Source organism: Glossina fuscipes, unplaced genomic scaffold (genome assembly GCF_014805625.2).
Source record: "Glossina fuscipes isolate IAEA_lab_2018 unplaced genomic scaffold, Yale_Gfus_2 3, whole genome shotgun sequence".
In the NCBI taxonomy this organism is placed as follows: Eukaryota; Metazoa; Arthropoda; class Insecta; order Diptera; family Glossinidae; genus Glossina; species Glossina fuscipes.
Window position 1 is genome coordinate 11,592,258 of NW_023998417.1, and position 25,172 is coordinate 11,617,429.

Sequence of the window (25,172 nt, forward strand, 5' to 3'; positions counted from 1 at the left end):
TTGCTGTTTTTCTTGGAAACCAAAAAGTATATCTATATCGACGATATGTTATATCATCGTGATTATGATGATGTAAAGAAGGAAAACGGAGCATCATGTGAAAAACTTGTCATTTTCGTTTGTAAAAAGAAAAATGCTAACAATCCTGTTCTAGTTACTTCTTCACAGTCAGCCACAATCTTCTCTTCCAAGTACAGAGCAAACGTGTGTGCATATAACTGGGTTATGTCATAAAATCTACAAAAAAAAAAAAATCTATATAAACAAAAATGTCATGGTAACAAACAAGAAAACCTTAGACATTTCCATGATAAAAAAATGCATTGCACGACGGCTCAACAGCCCGCTCTCGCGCAATTAATACCATTCGTTCCAATAACTTATGAATATATATATTTCCCTTCGACTGCTTTCATTTTTCTTTAACATTTAATAGTCGTAGTAGTAGTAGTCATTTTCCTACCTTGTCTTTTAATTTTCTTTCATTACGAATGTTGTGCCAAAGTCTTGTCATAAACATCATAAAGAACAGGAGTAGGAAAAAAGGGTTTTAATGATTACAAGTAAAAAAAAAAAAGGAAAAAAAAAAAGCGGGCAAACTAAATGAAATTGTGGTTAATCCAGTTGAAAGTGATGGACAGCATAAGTCGAGTAACAAATCCGGTAACAGCTTTTAATTATTAAATTATTCATGACTTATGATTACTACTTTACAATTTAGAATTTTTAGAAATTTTTATAAAAAAAAAAGACCATCAACAAAGTTATGGGAAAAAAACAAGTTTCAAAAACAAAAATGTAACGTGACGCTCTTAAGCCGAAGCATTAGTTGGAAATAACTAAAATAACACCGACTTTGGTTTCTAAGACAAATTTATTTCTAATTTAATTAAGCTTCACAAGAAAATGGCTTTCGAAATCTCTTAAAGTGATTAGGATAATAATAAACGAAAACTGAAATGAGCAAAAAAAGTCCTCTCAGATTTTTTATTAAGTCTTATGCAACGTTATGTAGACTTATCTGCAAAGCAGACTCTCACGTCCCACATTCAATTCACATGAAGACTTTTCATAAACACTTTCCAGGTCGAGAGATTAGAATTTCATCTGTGATTTCAAGCGACTTTTGAAAACTTCCCGAAAATGGCCCCAAGAAGCCCATCAATATTCTCTTAGCGGCAACGCCTTCAGCAAAAAAATTCTTTTTCTACACGAAATGTTTTGTTTTAACACGATCTTCAACATTTTATGAATTTTTTTTCATGAATTTTTTCCATACAGACTGCTTACAAATACACCCTGCAACTTTCCGTTACGTTTTTCACAATTCAATTAGATTATGTCGATTATATGCATATATGCTTGGTTTTTCAAAGTATGGTTTATTTTTTATAATGTGTCGAACAAGTCGAAATAAATTCTTCAGTTGCTCGAATAAATCTACTTTTCTACTTTTCCATTTAGCTAATGTCTTTTTTTACACGAATTTTTTTACACGATTTTTTAGAATAGTGCCTATCATGTAAAGAAAATCTTGTAACACAATAAGTCATGTTACAGAAATACTTTTTATAAGCACTTTGCACGAACAGCTAAAACCTCTCCTAAAAGCTTTGAGCAAAACGCTATTAATTCCTCTCCAAAAATTATGCATTACGAGAACAAGTCTTTGATGCATTCTTCTGCTAGCAGTTAAAAAGCCTGGAATTGCTATTTTGTTTATTTCTTAGGGAATAATTTAAAAAGTTATTAAAAATTTACTAAAAAGTAAATCATCTCGGATAAAATTCTATAAGTAAGTTTTCGAGAAAAAAATAAAAAAAAAAAGAAAGAAAATTTTATTATCTTGTTTCTTTTAGAGATTTCTTATCATTTGGGCATAATTTTTGGAAGAGAAGAGCACATAAGAGTTTACTTGGGCACAACTGCGCAACTAAAATGATTATCTAAAACAAAAATAATTTTTTCTCGTTAAAGAAAAAACGTGTCAACAAGCAAGCCTGGAGTGTGTCCTTCCATATCTTTCATCATAACGAATCCAGAATTCCCTTATATAAGTACATAAGCATATCCTGCCTGATGTGCATGAATACAGTACACTTCTGTCATCTCTCATCTCGTCTGTGTATACCACCGACCGGTTTTTTCTCTTATTCACATTGATCTACACATATCTTTTCATTTTTTTTTTTTTTTTTATTAAAGTTGGCGCTAAAATGTTTGTGAATATGTTGTTGGCGTTATTTTCTTATTAATTTTTGTGAAACGTCCTAACCTCTGCTTGTGTTATATTGAAATGTTCTCCCTTTCTCTTTCTCTTTCTCTGTCTCTCCCTCTCTCACTCATTTATGATTCGTTTCTTCGAAATGAAAGGAAGTAAACTTTACGCCTTATTTCTTGTTTTTTACATACAAAAATTGAAAAATTATTCATTCTGAATACATTCTCATATAAATATACGCATGCATGGTGAGTGTGATTGAATCGCCCGCAACAAAGGGTGGTGATTAGTAAATATTATTTTTCTATTGTTATTTTTAATATAAAGGATGAATTTTCCTTTCTTTTTTGTTAAAGGATTAAAGTCCTTACAAATGTAGAAGAAAAAAGGAAAAAAAACAAACGGTAAACGTTTTTTTGCTGGTTACCTTGTTGTCTTGTCGGTTCATAGTTTTTGTCAAAACTGTTGTCGTTGATAGATAGTCAAAATTGATGAAACAGTTTTGGAAGAGAGTTTTCTACTCTTTCCTCCTTTTCGGACTATGTGCGTAACAGTAAAAAGAAAACGTTTCAGAGAAAATAATTTCTTTCTAGGTAGCATTGTTTTATTATTTAAAGTAAAAGAGAAAAAAATCTAACTTTTTTCCAAGAGTTTCGGAGTTTCATGACTCGGCAAGCAAGAATAGTAGTTATGTCTTTTGTGGCCATAAGAGATATATACACATTTTCATATATAATATATGCAAAGGAAAAGATTGCGGACGACTTGGATAATGCCTTGCATTCGTCGCTTCGTCGCCCCGTTCGGCCAAATTCTTAGAGATCACATTAGATTCTTGAGAACACTGAAATTCGTTAGACATGTTCTTGTGTTTGCGTCTAGGGAAAATCGAAAATCTTTACTAAACCTTGTCTGAAAAATAAGATGAAGTATTCCAACTCGCTTAAAATGTGATTGTGGCATCTGACCAGTCTACTTTGAGCGAACGAAACGTTTGTAAGTGGCACAAGCTCTTCATAGAAGGCCGAGAAAATGACAATGCCCGTCATGCACGCCCGAGTACGTCAAAAACCGATGAAGAGTTTGAAACACAGGAGAAAATTGTTATGCAGGGATTGTCTTATCACCATTAGAGAAGTTGCTGAGACGTTGACTCATATCAGGCGGTGCTTCCCGATGTTTTAGGCATGGAAGACGCCATTGCTTGTTCACAATCTTTTCACCAAAAGCAGTACCGTTCTCAGGCCCCATCCCACATCATATTCATCGGATTTGACCGCCTGCTCCCAAAATTGAAAAGACCCATGCAAAGCCGGAGCTTTGACACAATTGAGAAGATAGCAAAAAATCGCGAAGCAAACCAAAACACACCTATCTGTAAACAACATAGCTAATAATGTCGACATGTGTTTGTGGACATGTATACCAAATGCAAAACGCAAAACCACTTTGTATATGTGATACACGCGAAATGGGAAATTGATACAATTCGAAGGGTCAATAAGGAAAGAAAACATGCTCCCCTCGTGTAGCGATGCAAAGCGTAATTTATTATTTATTGTCTGCTTCTTTTACCCAATAATTTTCACTACCGATACTTTCTAAATAAAATTATTTCAGATAATTAAAAAATTCTTATCATAAACGATCTCTATGTATGTACAATACATATTTGTAATGGAGGAAATAATGATTACCATGTCTTTATAACACTCGTACAATTATCATAAGGGGTCATCCCGTTAGGTTATTGTCGTCTTTAATATTTGATGAAAAAAAAAAAAAAATTCTTTTTTATTTTCAATAGATTATAAGATGCGATAGTTCACACGTTTATTAGGTTAGTAGTGCGTAGTATAACCTCATTTATGACCAATGTTATCATCATCAAATAATATTAATATCATCTTATCAATACATATATATATGTATATGTGTTGATTGATGGACTTTGAGTTTGATTCCATTAAAACGTAAACATTTCTTGCACCATAATAAAAATTGAGATCAATATTGCAAAAGCAAAATGTTGTACTTTTCTTCTTAAGCGTTAAAGGTGCACAAAAAAAAAAAAAAAAAAAAAAAAACGGAAGCGATCACACTTCTGATACTGATAACCTTTACTCTCGCGGCAAGAAGTAAATCTGAAAATATGTATTTCTTAAAGTATGGCAATCGAAACGGAGACATTATTGATCAGCATTTGTTACGTTGCTTAAATTGAAGCACAGTAAGCTACGAGCTTGACACAATGGTTCCTGTTTCTTTTTTTTTTGCTTAATTTTTTGTCACTTTTTTCTTTAGAAATATTTTCTTTTAATTAAAGGAATTTTTTTGAAAATATTATATAATGTTAAGCCGAAGGGAACAATAAAAGGATTTACTCTTTTACTTTCCATTCTTGAACATATGTGAGCCTTTTACAGTTTCTTCCTTTCTTAAGCGTTATATGCGCATAGAATGTATATTAAGTTGAGCTAACAATGGTTCAAATGTGTAAGAAAACAATTACTTTTTACTTTTTTTGTTTTTATTTTTTTTTTTTTGATGTTTTAAGAAAAAAATTGCTTAGTAGAGAGATAAGCATATATGCAGCAAGTACTATTATGCGGAATTTTCAGTTATTTGCACTTGTACATGCAAATCCTTCTGATTAGTTAAAGACAACGACAACGACAACGACATTTAAAAAGAAAAATCTATTTAAAGAAAATAAAATGCATTTAAAAAAAGAAGGAAAAAAAAAAAAAATGACAAAAATATTTCCAAAAAAGTAAAGAAAAATATTTTAAATAGATTCATCTTTTCGGGTCCCGTCAATGCCACACAGAATATAGCAAATTTTATTTTGGTCTGCAAAAGTAATATTTGAGTAGAATTGCAAAATAACTGTTATCCTTATCAAGAAACCCATATATATATATATATATATATACGTATGATTTTCGTTAAATGTGCAAAAATTGTATTATTGTTTATACTTTCAGTTAACTACTATTTTATTGTTTTTTTTTAATCAATAGACAATTAACAGACAAGCGTTTCTTTATATTAGGCAGACTGCTTCCTAATGAGCGTTTAAAGAAGAGAAAAAAAATTTTAATCTATCTTCGCCTGCCATTTACTAAACCATAAGAGTATATATATCATAATATGATACACATACATCGTATATAGTGTCATCCGCCATATATATGCGCAACGTGGTCACATCTATTGACATAGTTTAAATTCCTTATTTTTCTATTTCTTTTTAATATGAAATAAGAGAGATATTTATACAAATGTTATGTACGCATGCAAGTACGCACGCACATAGTCATATATATATCTATCTATGAAAGAAATGCGGTTATGTGGGAATGCTTTGAACTGCTGTATTATTTGCTGTTACATTGTTGCAGATTGTTATGCAAATTGCATTCGCGCATTCTTTCATATAAATACAATGTATAAGTCATTCCCGGATATATAATATTTTCATATGTTTTTCTTTTTTCATTTTTTTTTTTTTCTTTCATTCTTAATGTTTTTTAATATTGCATATGAAGAATATGCGCTTCATAAGCTTCACTTATTCTTCGGATGTGTATTATATGTACGCACAGTCTACATGTTGGTCTCTTATTTGTTTTCAATGCACGAAGAGAGTTCAACGTCAATTCATATTTTTAACTTCACTATAAGATTTTCTCATGGATTTCATTTAATGTTCTTTTACAACTCATTCAAGAAATAAAGACGATGCTATAATGATGAACTCAAATTTTCAAGCTTTAAAAATGTTTTTCAAAGAACAAGACGACAAATGCGGCAAAGATAACTTCACAGCTCTTTTGGAAGAATCTCATTCAAAGTAGTGTCCACGCGCTAGTTATATATCCCATATCCCATTTATTTTTAATTATTTTTTTTCTTCTATCCAATGTAAAAATTTCTTTCACTTCATTTTTTTTTTTTTTTATTTGATCAGCCCTCACGAGGATTTTCCCCTATACCTGTGCTGATTAGGACGTCCTATACGTAGAGGAGAGCGAACAGAAAGTGTTTGTATACCGTCTGTTTGAAAATGAAAACACTAGGAACCACTGCAAAGCTGGTCAAAAGTCGCGACAGCTTCTGTGCGTTATATGGCATCAACTTTAGGACTGGTCGACTAATCCTGTTAACGAACTTGATTGCTGACACACTTACCCCAGTGGTATTTGCACCTATGCATGCGCTGCACGCAAACGGGCGACGCGAGCCAAGATCTGCCAATTATTTTGCTTGATTGTAGATAGTAGACAGTGCAAATACTTTTCTCTTTTGATATCGAGTACGTGTTTCTTTTAACGGACCGCGGTTTATGTTCTTATTGTGATTTATCTTTAGTGACTCCGCCCACCACCGCAGCATTGCGTTTTGTTTGCGTTGCAGTTTATTTTATCTGCTCGATCTGATTCACATATTTTCGTGAGGTTTTGATTCACTGGGTCGCCCATTATGAGACGTTTACTTTGTAGTTCAAGCAAATCATTCCATGATTCAATAGTCGGTTATATTTCTTCAATTTTCCCCACATACTCTCGATACTGCAATGCCCAGAAAGGTCATCAACCGGGCAAATTGATGATTTGAAACACTGAGGGTTGGCAAACAGTGCTAATGGTTACTCTGCGATGGACATTCGATACATCTTTAATCCGATCATATTTAGTCCCTCTCCGGCTCGAGATACGGCGCATGAATGTGCACAACGTATAGGTCTGCTTGCGTTGAGTCAAACTTCTCACATATTAATTGAAGCAAAATTATTTTCTCTTTGCCTGTCGTTCTATCTGCACGCACGTGCTTTGTCATGTCTCTGCCTGTCAATGTATTTTTATGGAAAAAAAAGAAAATCCAGAGGAGGAACAAGGAAGAATAAATAGCTGTAAAACTACAATTAGCTAATGATATCAATTCACTTAATTTGCTTCAAGACAGTTGAAGTTCAAACTCTCGAATCTCGAACAGAAAATGTATATATAGCACGTACTGCTGCAATCACAGAGTTTGGGTGGTACGTACTCCTGCTCTTTAAAACTTAATTTTACGGACATCTCCTAAATAGACTAAATTTCGAAACAAATCGAGCTATACATACATACGTATATATACAAGTAAACCTTCACTGGTTTCGCGTTAAAAATAAATCACTTGCGATGGTAAAGGATCGTTAAGGATGATGAAACAGTAATAAAAAAAAGGAAAACTCTTTTAAAGTAATTAATAAAAAATGTCAATTCTAACGTAATCTTTCTTTAAGGATCCCTTTGCTTTGTTTAGCGTTTGTAAGAATTCTGGTCCTTTGCTGAATCATCTTACGAGTACTAATTGATTTTTATCCTTTTATTTTCCAGAAAATCAGTCTTGTTACGCAAAGAAAAAAATCTTCAATTCAAAAAAAAGTTCATTAGTAAAGTACGTTAGCAATAAAAGGGAAATCAATTTTTGCTTTTATTTAAGACGCATAAACCAAAACCATTTATTATCGTTAGCGCTGACGGACGTTAAGCGAGTCGCAGTAAAAGATTCGTAGTCGAAGTCTATGAACTTAATTGAACATTAGTACGAACATAAATTTTCTCATTTACTTTAACAAATCGTTTTGTCAAAGCGACGCAGCGATACGAACGATATAATCAACACAAGGGCGCAAAATTTTATTACTATGATCGCCAAGCATTAACATTTGAAACATGAGAAAAAAAATATATATATAAAAACCTATGTCCATTATGCTGTAGATTTTTCTCAATAACGTGGGTGTGCTAACGTATCAATCTCCACCAACTTTTCTCCTCACCTCTGATATTGCTTCTAAGTCATAGAAAGTCATAACTATTGCACACCGATCACCGAAGGTGAGGAGCAGGCGTACTATATCTTGAGGATCCAGTGTCCGCTTTTGATGTGGAAATTACTATTGCAGCAACGGACGAAAGAATCCCTCTCTGCATTTGAGACATTCTCGAAAACTAAAGGGAAATGGTGAAATATCGAGAAGAGCATCTCTGCAAATCTCACTTGAAGATGAGTATACCTTCTATTTGTCCGTTAATTTTCCTTTTTTTTTTTTTACATAATTGGTAATGTGCTAAGGATACTGAATATGTGATGTGAAAGAGAACAAAAAAAAAAAAAATAAATAAATAAATGAATAAACAACAAATCATATGTCTAAAGAAGAAAAAGGGGAATAAAAAGGAATGACAAGAAAGAAGAGGAAAACAATTGGAACAGATCCCATTGAAAACAGAAATCAAAAAGTAACAACAACAACAACAATTGGTATAACTCTACAGACAGATAACATGATTGCGTCGGAGTAGTGTCTTTCATACCATGGAAGTAAGAAAGCAAACATAAGGAGCAAAAGAGAACTTCCCCTAATATCTTCCCCTAAATTGGCTCAATATACGAACCTATACACAGGTGTGAAGGAAGAACATAAAGAATAGTAGGGGTTACTGCAATAAGAAAAAAAATAAAGACAAAGAGAAACCTGTTGTTTAATAATACAGCGCAAAGTGCATGATAACAACAATAGTAACAACAAGAAGAAAAAAAGCAACAAAGAGTCTAATAAGAAGATCAGAAATCAATTCAAGTAAACAGGCGCTTAACGAGACAATCAGATTTTCTCCTTTTCTAAGACGATAAATAATTCACCTAAAAGAAATTTGTCGAAAGCAGGGAAATTTTTCGAAAATTCAGTAAAAAAACAAATACCGCAGCGAGATCTGCTGCTGTTGGCCAGGACTGGCTCTATGTCGCGGTTGACTTTTATGAAAAATAGAGGAATAATATAAGGGCTGTTTTTCTGCTTGCGCCATTCTTAAGACTTACTAATGCACCGCAACTTTTGAAGACTTCAACAGGGCTACTCACAATTCAAGAAAATTCCGAAAAAGTGGTCGCAGTTCTTCAACGTTAATTCAAGCTGATACAGCAGCTTGGTCACAGTTCCGAATGTGTCCTTTTCGACGAGTTTAGTGGAACTACTCAATTTCACTTAATTTGCTGCAATGTTGCCTCTCTGTAGTTCTCTGATCTTCGGGCAGGATAGTAGACTATTCCAATTAAACAAAATATTTCCAGACCAGTGCAACTACCTAACTGAGTTCCCTGCAAATGTTTACTCGAAGAAATCTAGTTTGAACTTTACAAGATCAAAGCTTTAAATGTTGCGAGATGTGAGATCATGTAACAGCAGAACAGCCCTTTCAAGTGAAAAATAATTTCTATATATACAACTGGAAGGAGAATATTCTATAGATTGAGAAGAGCGTTCACAATAGATACAAGTGCAAACCACGCATTCTTTGATGTTTCTTTTGTGTGACTTTGGATATATTTTGGAATTAATTTTTAATATTTTTTTTTTTGTTTTTTCTCTTTTTTTTAAATTAAAAATCTCAACCGTTGTTATTGTAAGGGAAAACGGGACTTGTGGCTGACTTATTGTTTACCTTTCTTCCTAAAGAAATATATTTCACTTAAGCGGAGTGTATTCTGAGAAAAACTATCATTAACACAAGTGGCGGTAACTGCCTTTGTTTTCTATTAATGTTGTCATTGATAAGTTGGAAAAAAGGTCGAACGATGTATAGAAAAGGTATTGAATGTACCACACATTGGCCACACACACACACAGAACTAATCAAGGATGAGTCGGCAGTTATGGTTTTTCCCTCTTTGCTTCGTGTAATTGGCAATTGGCGGGATGATCCCTTGCTTTAACTGCAGAAGTTACATTTGACTTAACATATATATGTAAATTGCTTGAAAAAACCTTCAGGAGGATTTCCTGAGACAGGCCAGGCAATTTAAAAACAAAAAGCTTGCATAGAATTATCTCCCATCCCCATCATCCACATGATCAGTATGCCGGAGAGAATTTTATATGCCATAGCAAAGCAAAGGCGACATCGTGTTAGGTCTTCGGATGCGTACACAAGCCTTTAACTATGTAAATTAAAAAGAGATTAACACATGTTTAAAAACACAATTTCAAGGATAAATTGAAGAGAAATGTAAACAATCGATTCTATGGAATTTACTTAATAGCCGTTCAGAGGCACAGAAGCTGGCAGAAAAAAAAAATCTCTAAGAAAAATGTAATTTTTGTCTTTTTTTCTACTCCTCTTTGTGATACAAAGATTTGTATATATAGTTGGACACATTAACGGTTCATTTTATGAAAGAAGATATTTTTTTTTTTTTTTTTTTTACCACTAAAACCTATAGGAGGAGAAAGAGAGAGAGAGAGATAGAGAGAGAAAAAGAGAGAAAGAGAGACAGGAGTTCAATATACATCGTATGCATGAGAAGTACACCATGTGGATAAATTTGAATATAGAGACATTAATAACAGATCTTTTCTCGCTTGTCCGTATATCTCTGCAGATTGGCAAGTTTGTGTGTTTATTATGTAACATAATCCTCCTCTACTTGAAGATCAAATTTCAATTTTCTTTTTTTTTCTTTCCTTTCCTCTTTGCGGAGCGATTACGGTTTTTAGGCATCTTTAAAATGTTTATAATAAATGTATGATGCAGTGCACTGCGGTCAGTTTGGTCATTTGTACGAAACCAATGAACTATGATGCCAATGATCGGAGAGTAAACAACAGGACCAGTTGTTTTAATTTTTGCTAAATCTCAAATAACAAGAATTAGTTTGTTTAGATCAAGATGAATGTCTCGGGGCCGCCTCGTTGGCGCACAATATTCATTCAAGTTACCTTTAAAAAGGAAAGGATGTTGAAAACGAAATTTTGTTTAGGCTGGATGATATCGACTTAACCAAGTACTTGGGTGGTGCCACAAGACTCAAATTCATATCATTCGTAATTATCACATATATAAAAGATTGTTTTTGAGCGCAAAAAAAAAAGGAAAAAAGAAAACAAATATTTTGTTTAAGTTAAGCAACTTCCAGGGCACAGCAGTTTGAGTGGGTTTTTCGTCTGAAGCAATAGAACATTTTCTCCATTTTACCACTTTTTGCTTTGACTTACGCGTTAATCTATGTGAATGCGCAGAGAATGTGAATTATTCATTAGATCAGACACTATACTACTGAGGACGTGCTGCGGTATACTTTTAACCTTTATTCGTGCAGCTCCACCATTTTATTCGGATAACGTTTGTATCGCAGGCAATTGATGGACATCTCTAAGAAGGAATTTTTTCTCTCAATTTGCATCAAACCCATTCTCCTTTTTTCTTTTTTTTGAAAAAATCCTTCTTGTTCTGGAAAGTATTCGGATCGGACATAAGTTGTGGAATATACTCGTAAAGTATATTTGCGTAAACTTGAAGGCTTCAAAACATTCGAGGTACTAGTAATGGCCTAACAAATGTATGCTGATCTTATTGGGTTACAGCGAGTGAGGGTTCACTCAGACCCGCCAAGAAAGCTCCAGCAGGATCCAAAATTTGTTCTTCAACTTTTTTTCCAGATTAAAAGGTTTAGACAGAAAATTTCAAGGAATATATTTACTAGAGATCTTAAAATCTAATCGTAAGTGAGGCTAAATAACATTTTCTCAGCATTTGTTTATGATGAACTAAACCGAAATTAATAACAATAGTAATAATTATATGTTGTTGTGCCTCAAACCCATCTCAAGGTAATGAATGTCTTTAAGTCTTGCACTGCGAAGGACAGGACGTGCAGGATGATAAAGTAGAGAATTGCATAAATTCTAAGTGAAAATATTTTTTTTTTAAATCACAGGCGGCCGTACGAACGTGATGGGAGAGCGGCAACAACTCTAAAAACAAACAGTCTTAACGAGACGAAAAAAATGGTAATAAATTCATTCGTCCTTTTGACAAGAACCTGTTAAAATTTAAACACATACAATGCGTATTTGCACTTGTTGTGCACTTGTCAGCCGCCATAGATGCATCAGCTGATCCGTTTAGAACAAAGCAAATAACTTTTTGAAAACAAATGATAAAGAAGGTAAGTGTAATTGTCGATGAAACAGCAGGAGGAGTTGTGTGCAATTTTTGTTATAAGGTAAAGTGTTGTTAGTGTTTGCCTTCCTTTTGCTTACTGAAGAAAAATAAATTTTTAACTTAGCAGCGCCAGGATTTAAACATTTCCTTATTCGAAATGTTTATCTTATGCAAACAGAAATCTTTGCTGCTGACATGCTGTCTTTGCAACTCAGGGAAATTTTCCATTTAGGAACTAAAACAGGGGGGGCACAGCAAAGTCATTTAGAACAATGAAAATTATACTTCAAAGTTCTGAGATATAGATTTGGAAAGGAGCCCAGGAACAGTAGTTTGTCCACCTAACCTACTTAAACTATTTACATTTTAGGATAAGATTTTTTGCTTCACTTTTCTTAGCGGGACTAAGGCATAATTGTTTTGCTTGAAGGATAATTTCTATGGAGCGAGAAGTGGGAGTGAGGGCAAAGTTGAGAGAAAGAAGAGTAAAATAGAGATACGAACAAAGCGAAAGATAAAGGGAAACGACCCGTTGGAAAAGGGAGTAAGAGAAACAGAATGAAAGAAAGAAAGAAATATAGAAAAAGATAGTGTGTGTGAAAGAAGAGAGTAAAGTTAAGCTTTCATACTCTTTCTAGACAAGTGATAGGTTTTGCTATTTTAAGGATCTGCTGCTTCGTTTTTAACACCTAAACATACGCATCAACAACCATTGATAGTCTTTACTGTCAATATGTCCTTCTTTTAGAGATGAGTTTTGCTCGAAGACCACCTATGACCCATCTTAAGTAGTTGGCCAATTAAAAAAATCCTTTTTATCAATTTCACAAGCTTTCGTAATCACCAACTTAGCGTACCATTCTAATAGTAGGTCTTTATTAAATAATGTCGAGAAAGTAAGAGGTGGGGAAAGAGGAGTAGCTTGCGATTGTAAACTCTTTAAATGCACAAACAAATTGTGCACGACGTGCAGAATGAAATTCTTAGGGAAAAATTTGAAGAAGACTCCAACGGTCAGCTTAGTAATTTCCTACTTGCAACAAATATCGACATTTTCACATAGCAGAGAGCGTACTCAAGGTTTTCTTAGAATAGCGAATAATGGCCAGAAGGCCCATAGCTTTCAAGGGCTTTTATAAAGGATTAAAAGATTTATTACAAAAATCAAATCTAGAGTTTCTTGGCAGAAGCGAATTTTTGCTCTCCTTTCCCTAGACAGCCTACTCGTAAGTACTTGTAACCATCTCTCAAAGCAGTTCGCCCTAACTGCCCTGCCCATTCATACGCTTCCCATTTAAACCAAAAGCAATTCCTTAGATAGCATTAGCCAACCGTCGTAAGATGATGTTTTGGCTTCTTTACGATAAAACGAAATATGAAATAGTGTTTAGTGCAACTCCCACTTGATCGTAATAATATTTCACAAGTTGACATTGGGAATCAGTTGGAGGGCGGAAAAGATATCTTCTACTGATGATATTCTGCAACGTGCGTACGGTAGGTAAAAACTCGTAAATTAGTTTAGAAAACCGAACAAAAAATAAAAATAATTACATTTCAAAGAGAAACAAAAGACCACACTCAAGCCACAGAGTTTATGAAAAATTTATGAAACAAGATATTTATATATATATATATACCCAAAACAAAGCATGAAAAAGACCAAGAGAAGACAAGAAAAATACTTCAATTTTACAATTTCACAATTTTACAAACAAGTGCAAATTGCAATTATTTAAGAGATCAGGTAAACCACCTCAATAACTAGTAAGACTAGTAAGAAATTTGGGCAAAAGAAAACTATGTTACTTTAAAAAATTGATAAGCATCAGCACAACAATTATATGTTGCTTTCATCTCGTTTTAAATAAAAGGAAAATAGTTTTAAATTTCTCCTTGTGGTTATTATCTATAGAAGAGTAGTTAGCTCACTCACCTTTTGACGTTTAATTTGCCTTTTCCTTTGGTTGCATTATTTTCCGCATCTGAAATGGAATAAAGAAATTATGGAAAAAAGTCCGTAATTAAATTTTCAAATTTCATAAAGAGGGCTAAAAATTATTCTTTCTTTTTAATTTAATATTTATTTGTTTACAACTGATTGATTCTAATGCCTTGCCTGCTTCATATCCGGTTATTGATATAAAGTAATTATGAAATACGGAATTTTCTTTTAGAAAACACATCATGAAAACATGGAATTGTTCGAGTGCTCTCGAGCGCTCGAGCTCTTCTCTTCTTCATATTTCATTTGATTAAAAATAGTGTCTAGAACCACCAATGCAGGAAGAAGAGGCTTAAACAAGTAAGTAGTAGTCACTCAAAAAAGCATTCGCATCGCACATACCAATGCCTGGCTCGCGGTTCTGAAAGGACTTGCTTCTATGTTCGCATCTGTCCATAAATCTGTTCATTAAATAAGCACAATATTTATGGCTCTAGAATGGTGTCCTGGACATGAGAATACAAAATGATATTCGTTGGACAGAACATGTGTTCGAAGTATTGAAAGACGCAGGGAAGAGTTTAAGTTCCTTAAAGCGATGCAAAAAATACTTCGCTCCAGCCAATATCCACACAATTTGCACTGCCTGAATTCGTCGAAAATTAGAGAATAACTCGCATGTGTAGGCGAGAGCTTCCGAAATTTGCTTGGAAGCCTTCGCGATATCCTTGAGCAACGGCGCAGCTTGCGATGTGTTGCGCTTACGTACTGATACATTCGGGACAAGTTTTCTACGGGGATAAAAGAGACATGTCCTCCAATTAAAACCTTCAGCAGGGCCTCACGTCTTTCTCAGTGCTCCCACATAAGGCGTTATATGCGATATTGGCTACAGAGTCGCCACAAGACTCAATATATTACATACTAGTTTTTACTGACTCATTTAGAGGAGTGTGAGAAAATTTTCTTTACACAATGACTTTTTTTTTTTTAAAGCCAAAGCATATCACTGTGCTCCACATTTCATCAAAATATTTTGGAAGCTTCGCTTTACAAGTCGAAAAACAGACTCAACAGGAGTTGCATTCATTGATATGAGAGAGAGCTAGATCTACCTACACTTTTACCAAGTGGCGCATATATCTGTTCAAATTAAGAGTACTACCAGCGTGTACCAAGGGTTAGGTAGGATATAAAAATAAGGAAGATTAACGCACATAGCGGAAAGAATTCTGATTCGATGAGTATTTAAGGATTCTTTCCTTTTTAATTACTCTGGGTACACAATTGCTGATACCGCTACTACTCTGCTCCACTTGTGTATATAAATGTTTGTTAAAAAAAAAAAGAGTTATTTAAAATAATTGCGTTTCACTTTGTCGTAGTACGTGATATTTTACCTATCTGTAAAGGATGTTGAATATGTATTTTTTTGTTTTTTTTTTTTAATGCATGCCATCAAATAAATCGGTTAAAGTGATTGTGTTATCAACAATTCATCAGGAGATTACATGAGTGTTTCACAGATTCTCATGGCACGTATATTAAATAATAATCGTCAGCACCATCGCTTTACCACATTTATCGTTTTTAGTAATCATATTTAATAATTCTTTACCCCTTCCCTCCTTCTCTTTCTCTTTTTTGTTTTGCATTTTTTCTTCCCCTTACCTTCTTTCATATCTCTTCAGCTATGTAAACGAAATAATGTATTCATAAAAGCTTTGTAAAGCATGTAGAGAAGAAGAAAACCACAAAAAAAAACAATGCTTGCAAAAATCTGCTTAACGCAGCGAAAAACATACGAAAAAGGAAATGCGCTTCAATAAATTGCTGCGGCGTTTCATGAATACAAAAACAAGTATTAAAGCTCGATTTAAGAAAAGGAACGGTCGGCCGTATTATGTGACATATCGACGACCATACTACACTGCTGCCGCATTCATAACATGTTCAAGGAAATATTTGTTGATTATGTTCTTCTCTTCTTTGTTTTTTCTTCTCTGAAACATGTTATTAAACTATCTGGAACTGATATGATGGTGTGGTCAGGTTAAATTGTATCCAATGCTTTATAATGAAATCAAACGAGACATCAGGTATCTATTGAATAACTAAAAATGTTTGCGGATCTCGCACGGACTGTGAGAATTCCGTTCTGGGCCGTACTGGTAGAGTAAGATTTTTCAAGGCAACGATTCTCTATGCCTAGGAATGGGTTTAGGAAATCACGAAGAACGAGAACGATTATGAGAATGCATACGAAGAAGTGTTCTAGATAGCCAAGAAATGCCCAAAAATGCGTAATTAAAACGCAAAAAACATCGCAAAAGGGACTATTATACGATGCATGTGCAACAATAAATATGATCGCCACCTTACATGAACAAAGGTCTAGGCAATCAAATAACTTTCCACGATAGCTGTTCTTGAGCAGTTCCACCATCAATAGGAAAGCGGATTTACTTTTTTGCCAAACCCTCCAGCATTGTAAAGTCAGGATGCACTAGATTTCAGCAGAGACACACAGCAGAGAAGAAGAAGAGGGATGAAGAAGAGGACGAAGACGATCCTTTGTAACTTTGGGACGAAAATGTTTCTTTCATCTTGGCACTGATAAGTGGATGTTTAGGAAAACGCATAATTAAAAAGATATAGTCCGACATTTTAATACCATCCGATGCGATTCTACACGTGAACTTCTACAACTAACGTCATTCGCTTACAAGCTTGGCCATGAATTTGTCTCCTAGTAAGGTTCATAATAAGGTTCATCTGTACGTAGCAATGAACAAGAAATCGCAACTTTTTTATTATCTTGGGGTGAAGAGTATTCAAGCTACGCTTTAAGCCGCAATTACTTTTCTATTCTAGTTTCGATTTTTGGTTTATTGAGATTGAGTGGGGAAGTAAAGCGAATCAATGCTGCATCAAATTTCATAAGTTAAAAATTAAAAAGCCACACACACACACACACACACACATAGTACAACGATCACCATATATAACGAAAGCAGTTACCATCTGACGCTTTCGTCTTTTATTTCTTTCTGTTTTTGTTGTTTACGCTGGTAAGTAAGTAAGTCTTCTTGAAATTATATTGAATTTTTGATAGCCATTAGAGAGAAAGAAATTGTCTCATATCAAATTTGAAAATTTCTTTTCAAAGAAAGCAAACAAGAAAGAAATTTATTTATTTATTTTTTTTAATTTTTTCAAAAGAACATTTGACTCGTGCTCGTCTTGTGAAAAGTCATTACAGCAAACAGTTGGTGGTTTTTCTTCTAAATAAAACTAAGAAAATAAAAACTAAAAGCTAGAATTAATTTGTTGTAGGGCTGAAAAACCCAGTGAAATGCTTGAGTGAACTTCAAGTCAACTTGAGGGTTGTTTAAGTGGGACATTTCGTCACAACAGAATACATTTAACCATCAACGGTGCGCAGTTTAAAGTTATATTTGAGCGTGACTGACTCTATGATGAAATAATTTTCTTATTGTTAAGTTTACATACAGTCAGGTGTAACAATATGGCTAACCCTAATAAATAGCTTGATGATATGAACGGAAATATATATATATTCGCCGGAAAGCAGAGTTTCGCTATTACTCTATAACGTAGCAGCAGTTGCAGAGTTGCGAACGGAACGGGTCAGGTGATCAAGAGAAACCACTATTTTTCGCTTTTCATCTTTTAGTAGATGCTTGTATGAAATGTAGGGACCGATTTGTTAAATATTGTGGCCGCACTCACCTTACGATACCGCCCCCAGCAGACTAAACACAAAAGTGTCAAGCTTTTCCTCTCAAGTTGGGAGACAATGAATGTTGACCGTGGATATAGACAGAGCTGATCGACAATATACTAAGCTTTTGTTAAAAAAAAAAATCAAAAAATTTATATTCCACACCGCTTGTAGTGAGTGTGTAAATACGTTTGTGCACGTGTGCGTAATATTGAGAAAAACCAGCTCTTTTTTATTTATATCGACTCGCAATCATGTTCTAATACGATTTAAGCACTTTGGTCTGTCTGTCCGTCCTGCAAACGCTCCTTGTGTTTCGTGCTGAATTTGCAGTCTGCGCTTTTCGAGAGGTATCAAGATTTGGTATATTGGCATTATTTGGCCCAAGAACGATTCGTACTGAAAATCGTTTGAATCAAACTAGTTTGACGACCACTTCCCACATGCAGCCTGCCTTACTTTGAAAGAGTCGCTATAAGGTAGTATTTGACTGCATGAAATAGAAAAATCTTAAGAAAATGCGTACATTTTTTGAATCTTCTCGAGGAAATTTAGAAAAAGTGACGCTTTTCAGTGTTTGGCGTTTTTTTTTTTATCCCAATATTCCGCTTAATCAAAAAGAAAGCACATGCGTTCCACTTCAGCGGTATAGTGGCATTATTCAAGTGACGCTCAATATCCAAAATTAATTTATATATGTAATAACTGCAGTGGGTGCGATCGTAGGCAACTGAAGCTCGTTTTCAAAACTGAATAGGGATGTATGTGTTTGGCGTGTCAGTTACCTACTCTGATTTTTGTAACTTCAATCTTAACTTGAAAACGTTTCCTTGTATTTAATCTTTCCAAAATCTCCGAGGCATGCATTTTAAGTTTAACAGATATGTAGGCGATTTGCATATAGAGCGGCTTCGGGTATATATATGAAAGGCTTTGCAGCAGTGAAAATTTCCTCTTTCCGAAAACAAATTACGGCCGATTAAGTTAGTGCAGAACTTTTATCTGACAAGGACCAAAACCTTTTACTCTCCCCTACCGAGTTGAGGAGACATTTTTATAGAAATTATTATACACTTTTCCCCGAGAACACACAAATGCAAAGGATTTGTGGTTCAGAACTTGTTCATTATATAGGAATTCAAATGCTTTCTACAGATAAAGTCCAAAATTTATTTATTTTGTCTTTTTATTATTAAGGATGCGAAACAAATGTTTTTCATTAACATTAACGAGCATTACAACGAGCTAAAGAAACAACAATTTTCTATAATTTTCTTACATTATTCCATTTGCTAAGAAAGTGAACTATTGCTGCATTTAAAGAAAAGCTTAAAACTTTTTCTTCTTTCATCTCAAACGTTATGCAAAATGTTTATAACACTGTTTAGAACACATTCCTTATACATCCATATAACTCAGCAGGAGATCTCTATCTACGTAATAACGGAAACTCTTTTTTCTGATTTCATTCTTTTAGAAATTCTTTACATCATTCTAATGAATGAATGAATAATCTGGTGGTAGTCACTTACTGTTTCATTTATATATGATTTTAGTTGAGGTTAAGAAAGCACGTGTCCCATATACGTATATGTATGCCATTAAACCAGTTTAGGTAATAATTGTTGTTTCCGTTTGAAGAAATCCTCAAATTGATCTTTTCATGTTCTTCTTTTTCTTTCTCTCTCTCTCTCTCTCTCTCTCTCTCTCACTCTCTCTCTTATTATTCATTTCATGCAAATTATTATTGTTTTCTATGCAAATGCAAATTTTATTTTGACACTTTCTCAAATAATTTATGAACGGGTTTGCCTTCTCTTATACATACACGTATGTATATATTCTGTATATAGAAAATGAAGTATAAAAAGGGTTCAATTGTAAGTGAAATTATTTTATTGTAATTATTGTCGTCTATAAATGAATTTACATAATTTTTTTATGATAATTCATAAAATCAAATTTACATCGACATATGCAGGCATGTGTTTATGGAAAGACAGTGCATTTTTTTTTTTTTTCTTTTTCTTCAATGATAACACGAAGGGAGGGGTTTTAAGAGAAAAAACTTTGATTATAACTTATATCTCATAAAATAAAAAAAAAAGGCTTATCATAAACGCCATATGTTGTCTTTTTAATGCTTGCATACATTTTAGTAGATAAAGAAAGAGAAGAAAGAAAAAGAAAAGTAATCATAAGTCAACCCACACCTGATAATAATTAAGGAGTTCAGCAACGGTGTACACAAACTAATGAGAAAATGTGTGGACAAATACTGTTTTTAACTTGAAAGAAATATCGCTAAAAACAGCGATGAACTCGTGCTATGCTTGAAGTAAGTATACTCACAACAATATATATATATATAAGAAACGGACGATATGGTCTAATGCTTATAAATGAAAACAAAATATCAACTACCACCACCACCGCCGCCATCGCGAGGAGACTATTTTACCACTATATCAGCGTCGTCGTCGTTAAACAACACTTGAAGTTTTATGCATAACTGAACTTGCGAGTGACATTCATACTAACTACTAAAGTAAGAAAATTTTTAAGTTGTAGCGACATACAAACACAACTTATAAGCAGGGTTGTTATATACATTTCTATTTTATTTATTATATATAGATACATATATATATTTTTCTAAGAGTGCGTGTAGATATAATTACGCGCATTATGAACACAAAAAATTTACATTCTTAGAGAAATGCAGAAAATAAAAGAAGGCAAAAAAAAAAAAAAAAAGGTCAAAAGTACTGTAACGAATACATTATTTTATCATTGTACACCTGACTCGCTTTTTACTTATTTCATATGCATGCATATATACATACATACATCTATGCTTGGATGTGTGTATATGATTGAAAACACCCAAATGACCCCGCCAAACCAACAAAACTGTAAGAGCAAAGCGAAAGAAAAAAAACCAAACACTTGTTCCGTTCAAATAGCTTAAATAGTAGCGCGTGCTAATCGCTAAGAAAAGTACAATAAAATAAAAAACGACGAGAAAACTTTGAATATTATAAAACGGAAAAGTCAACCAAGCGCTACAAAATGTGATGTAAATACGAAGAAAAATTCGAATAAAAGGGCAGCGAACAAATGCACCCATGGGTTGTGGCCTTCCTCAACACTGCAGCAGAGCATATGGAAAATTAAATAAGCAATGCATCAATATCCGTCTTAGGGGGCGAGGGGTGGACTTTGTGTACCCACCATCGGCAAAGACTAATGTTTACAAAGAATTCGGTTTAGAATGAATCTGTTGCTGTTAACATCTTATTATGTCTTACTAGCCAAAAACCTTGGAGGAAATCGGTCGGGGGTTAAAACGCCTTTCATTATTAAAATATAATGTGAAGAATGGTACCACGATCACCTACCGCTCTCACTTGTTTTCATATCATCCAACGAAATGTTACTTTGTAAGTTTCTCGCTTGAAATAAATATTTGAATGCCTTAAGGGCTTTTGTCGTTCAACGAAAGCAGACCTTCCTGATAGTTTTGATTGCTGAACTGTGAAAACTTGGATTAGGGAATAGGGAGGAGAGAGTTCTTGTCGTTTATCAGTAAAAGGAGAAATATATTTTTTCCATCCGTCCGTTGGAAATTGCTCCTCCTACTTCTCTCCCCATAAATTATGAAATTTTTGTTAAATATTTGCACAACACTAGTGTGCAACAACATATATGAGTTAAGCTATTAATCTATAAACGTATTTATCTAAAAACATTTGCCTCTTTTAACGTATAAAATATATATGTAGCGATTCTTTACTATACTACACCAACACCATATTCTCCCAGTGTATTGTATTATAATACAAACATACAATGCTGTTATTCTATGCCACTACGCTATACTCTTATCATGTCACATCACTGCATTATTGTACAAAAGTACTTGTAACCATTATACACTACTGTACCATGCTAGCGGATGGCTCTACAACGCTTTAGCAAGATAATATTGCCCTGTATTGTAACCTAATGCAATGTTACATTGCCTTAAATGTTGACACTTCTTAACAATGTCTACATTTTGCGGATTCAAACTTGCATTACAAACCCTTGGGCTGTTGAGACTGCCTCAAGCAAACACGCCTTGCTGGAATGGCTCTAGTATTGTCATTTTTTAATATTTTTCAAAAATAATTTTTTTCCTTAAATACTCAAACATAGTACTAATAAAAATATTGACATGAAAGAAAGAATGCCCTAATTGAAAATGATGTTGTTGTACGATAATGTTCTACACTTAGCGTGTTATACTATAATTACTGTACAACGCGAAGCACAATAAAAACCGAATTAGTCCTTTTTGCCGATATCTACTATGGTCTATCCAAAATTTCAGTAAGCAAAGATATTCAGATTCAGCTAAAGGCACGAGAGCCGTGTCATACGGCCTTTAGAAACGTTTCAAAAAACCCTAAGCGTAAAAGAATTCAATTGAATAGATCCTGCGTTTCATATAGCGTTTGATATGATATGATGAACTTAGTATACCTCTGTCACTGTGCGTTTTGCTAGATTCAAAACTTTGAAAAATGAAAATTTTTATCTAAAAATATAAAAGTTTGAAAACAAGAGACCACACATAAGGACACTTTCCCATCAAAACAATACCATTGTATATGGTTGCACTGTTTGTAAGGGAAATAATAGCGGGAAAGTGAGCGCCAAGATGGGAAACGATAGCACGCGTGTTCTATGGATAAATTATGGTAAATGAAAAGCAAAACTTTAGGGATGAGTCATTATAATAATAATAACAACAATAAAAAAAAGGGGCAGCATATGTGCGTTAATACAAACTTGAGCTGAGCTGAGCTGAGCTGAGCTAAGGGTGTGCAAGGACTTTTTCTCTACTTTACTATCGCTTTCGTCGCCGCCGCCGCCACCACCACCACCACCACCACCACCACTACCACTACCGCTATCATCATCATCATCGTCATCGTCGTCACCGTTGTAATTGTTAATAATATGCGTAGAAAAAATTAGGCGCTCGTGCCACAAAAACAAAAATGCATTTATTTATTATCTCTCTTAGCTATTTGGGATGACAGACAGATAACACATGCATGCAACGTAGCAGTATTTTGTCAATTGGATTTCTTTAAAAACATTCATTATATTGAAGGTGTTACATAAATACACATGTAAATGCACACATCGACGTGGGCTTATGTAATAAACAATTTGACTCTTACAACATATTTAAATATAATGCGATTTATAAAATGCTTAGAGAGCATTTATTAACTTGCGCTTGCTTGAAACGAAAATATATATTTTTAGATGGGGTGAATAAACTTTTCTATTGCCCTAATTTAAGTTTTGCTTAGAGGGTGGGAAATATACCCGTATCCTCGCATATACTTGGCATAAGGATAAAAATTAATGACTAGAAGTGAATTATGTAGTAACGTATTTTTATGATTTCATTTTAAGTGATGCCCGTTTAAGCTGGGAGTACAGCCAGCTACTGCATGTAAGCATGAAATGGTTTAGAAAATTGTTCGTTCAAGAAAAATAGTGCACTTTAAGAGAACATTAGGGTATCACATTGTTTAGGTTATATCATTGCGATTACCATTAAACAGCAATGCTTCAGCGCATTTCGATTTAGAATTGTTGCAGCCTCGACACACACACACATATATACATTTTTTGCATAAAAATTGTATACTATTTATAAAAAGGGCCCTAACGTCGTCTAGCTTCGTTAGACAGAATGTGTGTTCAAAGTGCGAAGAGACGCAGCTTTTAGGCTTTTTACATCGTTGCAAAAAACACTTCACCGCAATCGATATCCGCGTACCATGTCCACCAATAGACCCCTTCAAGAGGCCTTCACGTTACTCTATTTCAATGCTATTAAAACGGCACAAATATCATTTTGAAATCGAGTGACGTCAAGCCGAAAAATTAAAAAATACAAGGGTTTCTCCACACATTGCAATCCACTTGCCGCTGCTGATAGTACACCACTGCGATTGTTTCGATGATTCGAAAAAGTTCACTTGCCGGTATGCCAGGCATGTTTAGCTTCACCGTTGATCTGACTACCCTAACGTATACCACGGCTTTTACGCGATCATTGTTGCAAGTTGCACATTGTTCAACATCTATTTGCCTCCAAAACAAGCAGCAAAACTAATGTGTTCCACGTTTCTTCCAAAAACTAAGTTTTGTATGTCCTTCCGCAGGATATCTTATGTCCTTACGTAAAGCTTAAAGAGAACACACGTTTGCTCGAAAAAGTCTCGCTCAGCTCGCAAGGCTTTTTTTTTGAAGTCTTGCTTATACAGTCAACGTGCAACGGTACTTTTGTGCTCTTTTGGGAATCATTGACTAATCCTGCCACTTTTGTATTCATCTCAATAAAGTCTACAGATTCACGAGGGAGGAACATATTTCGCAGCGTTTCCTTTATAAAGACAAAACATTTCGTACAGTTTTTGAAATCTTCCAGTATTTCGTCGTGTCTAGTAACTTATAAGAGAGACTTAACCGCCAGATAACATGCTAGAATTAATTTAGCTTAGATCTTCGAGTTTGGCTCGACATTTGGCAATGTCCTCTAGCAGAGTTATGTACTTCATCCAATTGCGGACACATCTGGTCTGATTTCTTCGAGGTAAGCAGAAGCATTGGAAATTTTACGCTAAGCTAATAACTTTGAATGTATTTTACTTACTTGAAGGCAAAAGGTTCGTTGACGATTAGGACTATGCTCTATACGATTTCCTACATAGGGTGTAATTTTATACTACGCACAAGTATATATGTGTATATATGTGTATATAGATTCCTAAACCTTTGCATTATTTTATTGTCTACTGCTAATTTCTAGCTGTGCGAAGGGGTTTCTGAAGTCATTTGTATTTTCGCTTTTCTTTTTCTCTCGTTTAATGAAATGTGTTTAGCATAACTTTTATATTCTTATGTAAATAACTTGGACTATTATTGTTGTTGTTGTTCTCGCATTCTCCCTCATGCAGTGTAGTCCTAGCGGTGTCCAACATATTACACAAATTTTACGCTTGACGTATTCAAAAATCGCTTGACAAAATTTAAAATATAACAACAAACGTCGCCTACAGTCAAGTTATGGCGCGTTCTCTGACAGCCATAGCGTGCGGTATTTTTTTTTTTTTTTCATTTGTTTATTTCCTTTTTATTCTTTTTGTTTTCGAAATTCTATGATAGATGTGTGCATAAGCACAGAAATACGGATAT

The 25,172-nt window shown here is 34.1% G+C and overlaps 1 protein-coding gene across 2 annotated transcripts in view; it reads right to left on the reverse strand.

Annotated features, from left to right (window-relative positions):
* Window positions 1-25,172, reverse strand: part of LOC119634695 (M-phase inducer phosphatase) — a 162,400-nt gene that overhangs the window by 109,404 nt on the left and 27,824 nt on the right. For both annotated transcript variants that reach the window (XM_038029003.1, XM_038029002.1), the window contains exon 3: window positions 14,153-14,201. In XM_038029003.1, coding sequence (XP_037884931.1) covers window positions 14,153-14,201 — 49 coding nt within the window. The remainder of the gene's footprint in view (window positions 1-14,152; window positions 14,202-25,172) is intronic.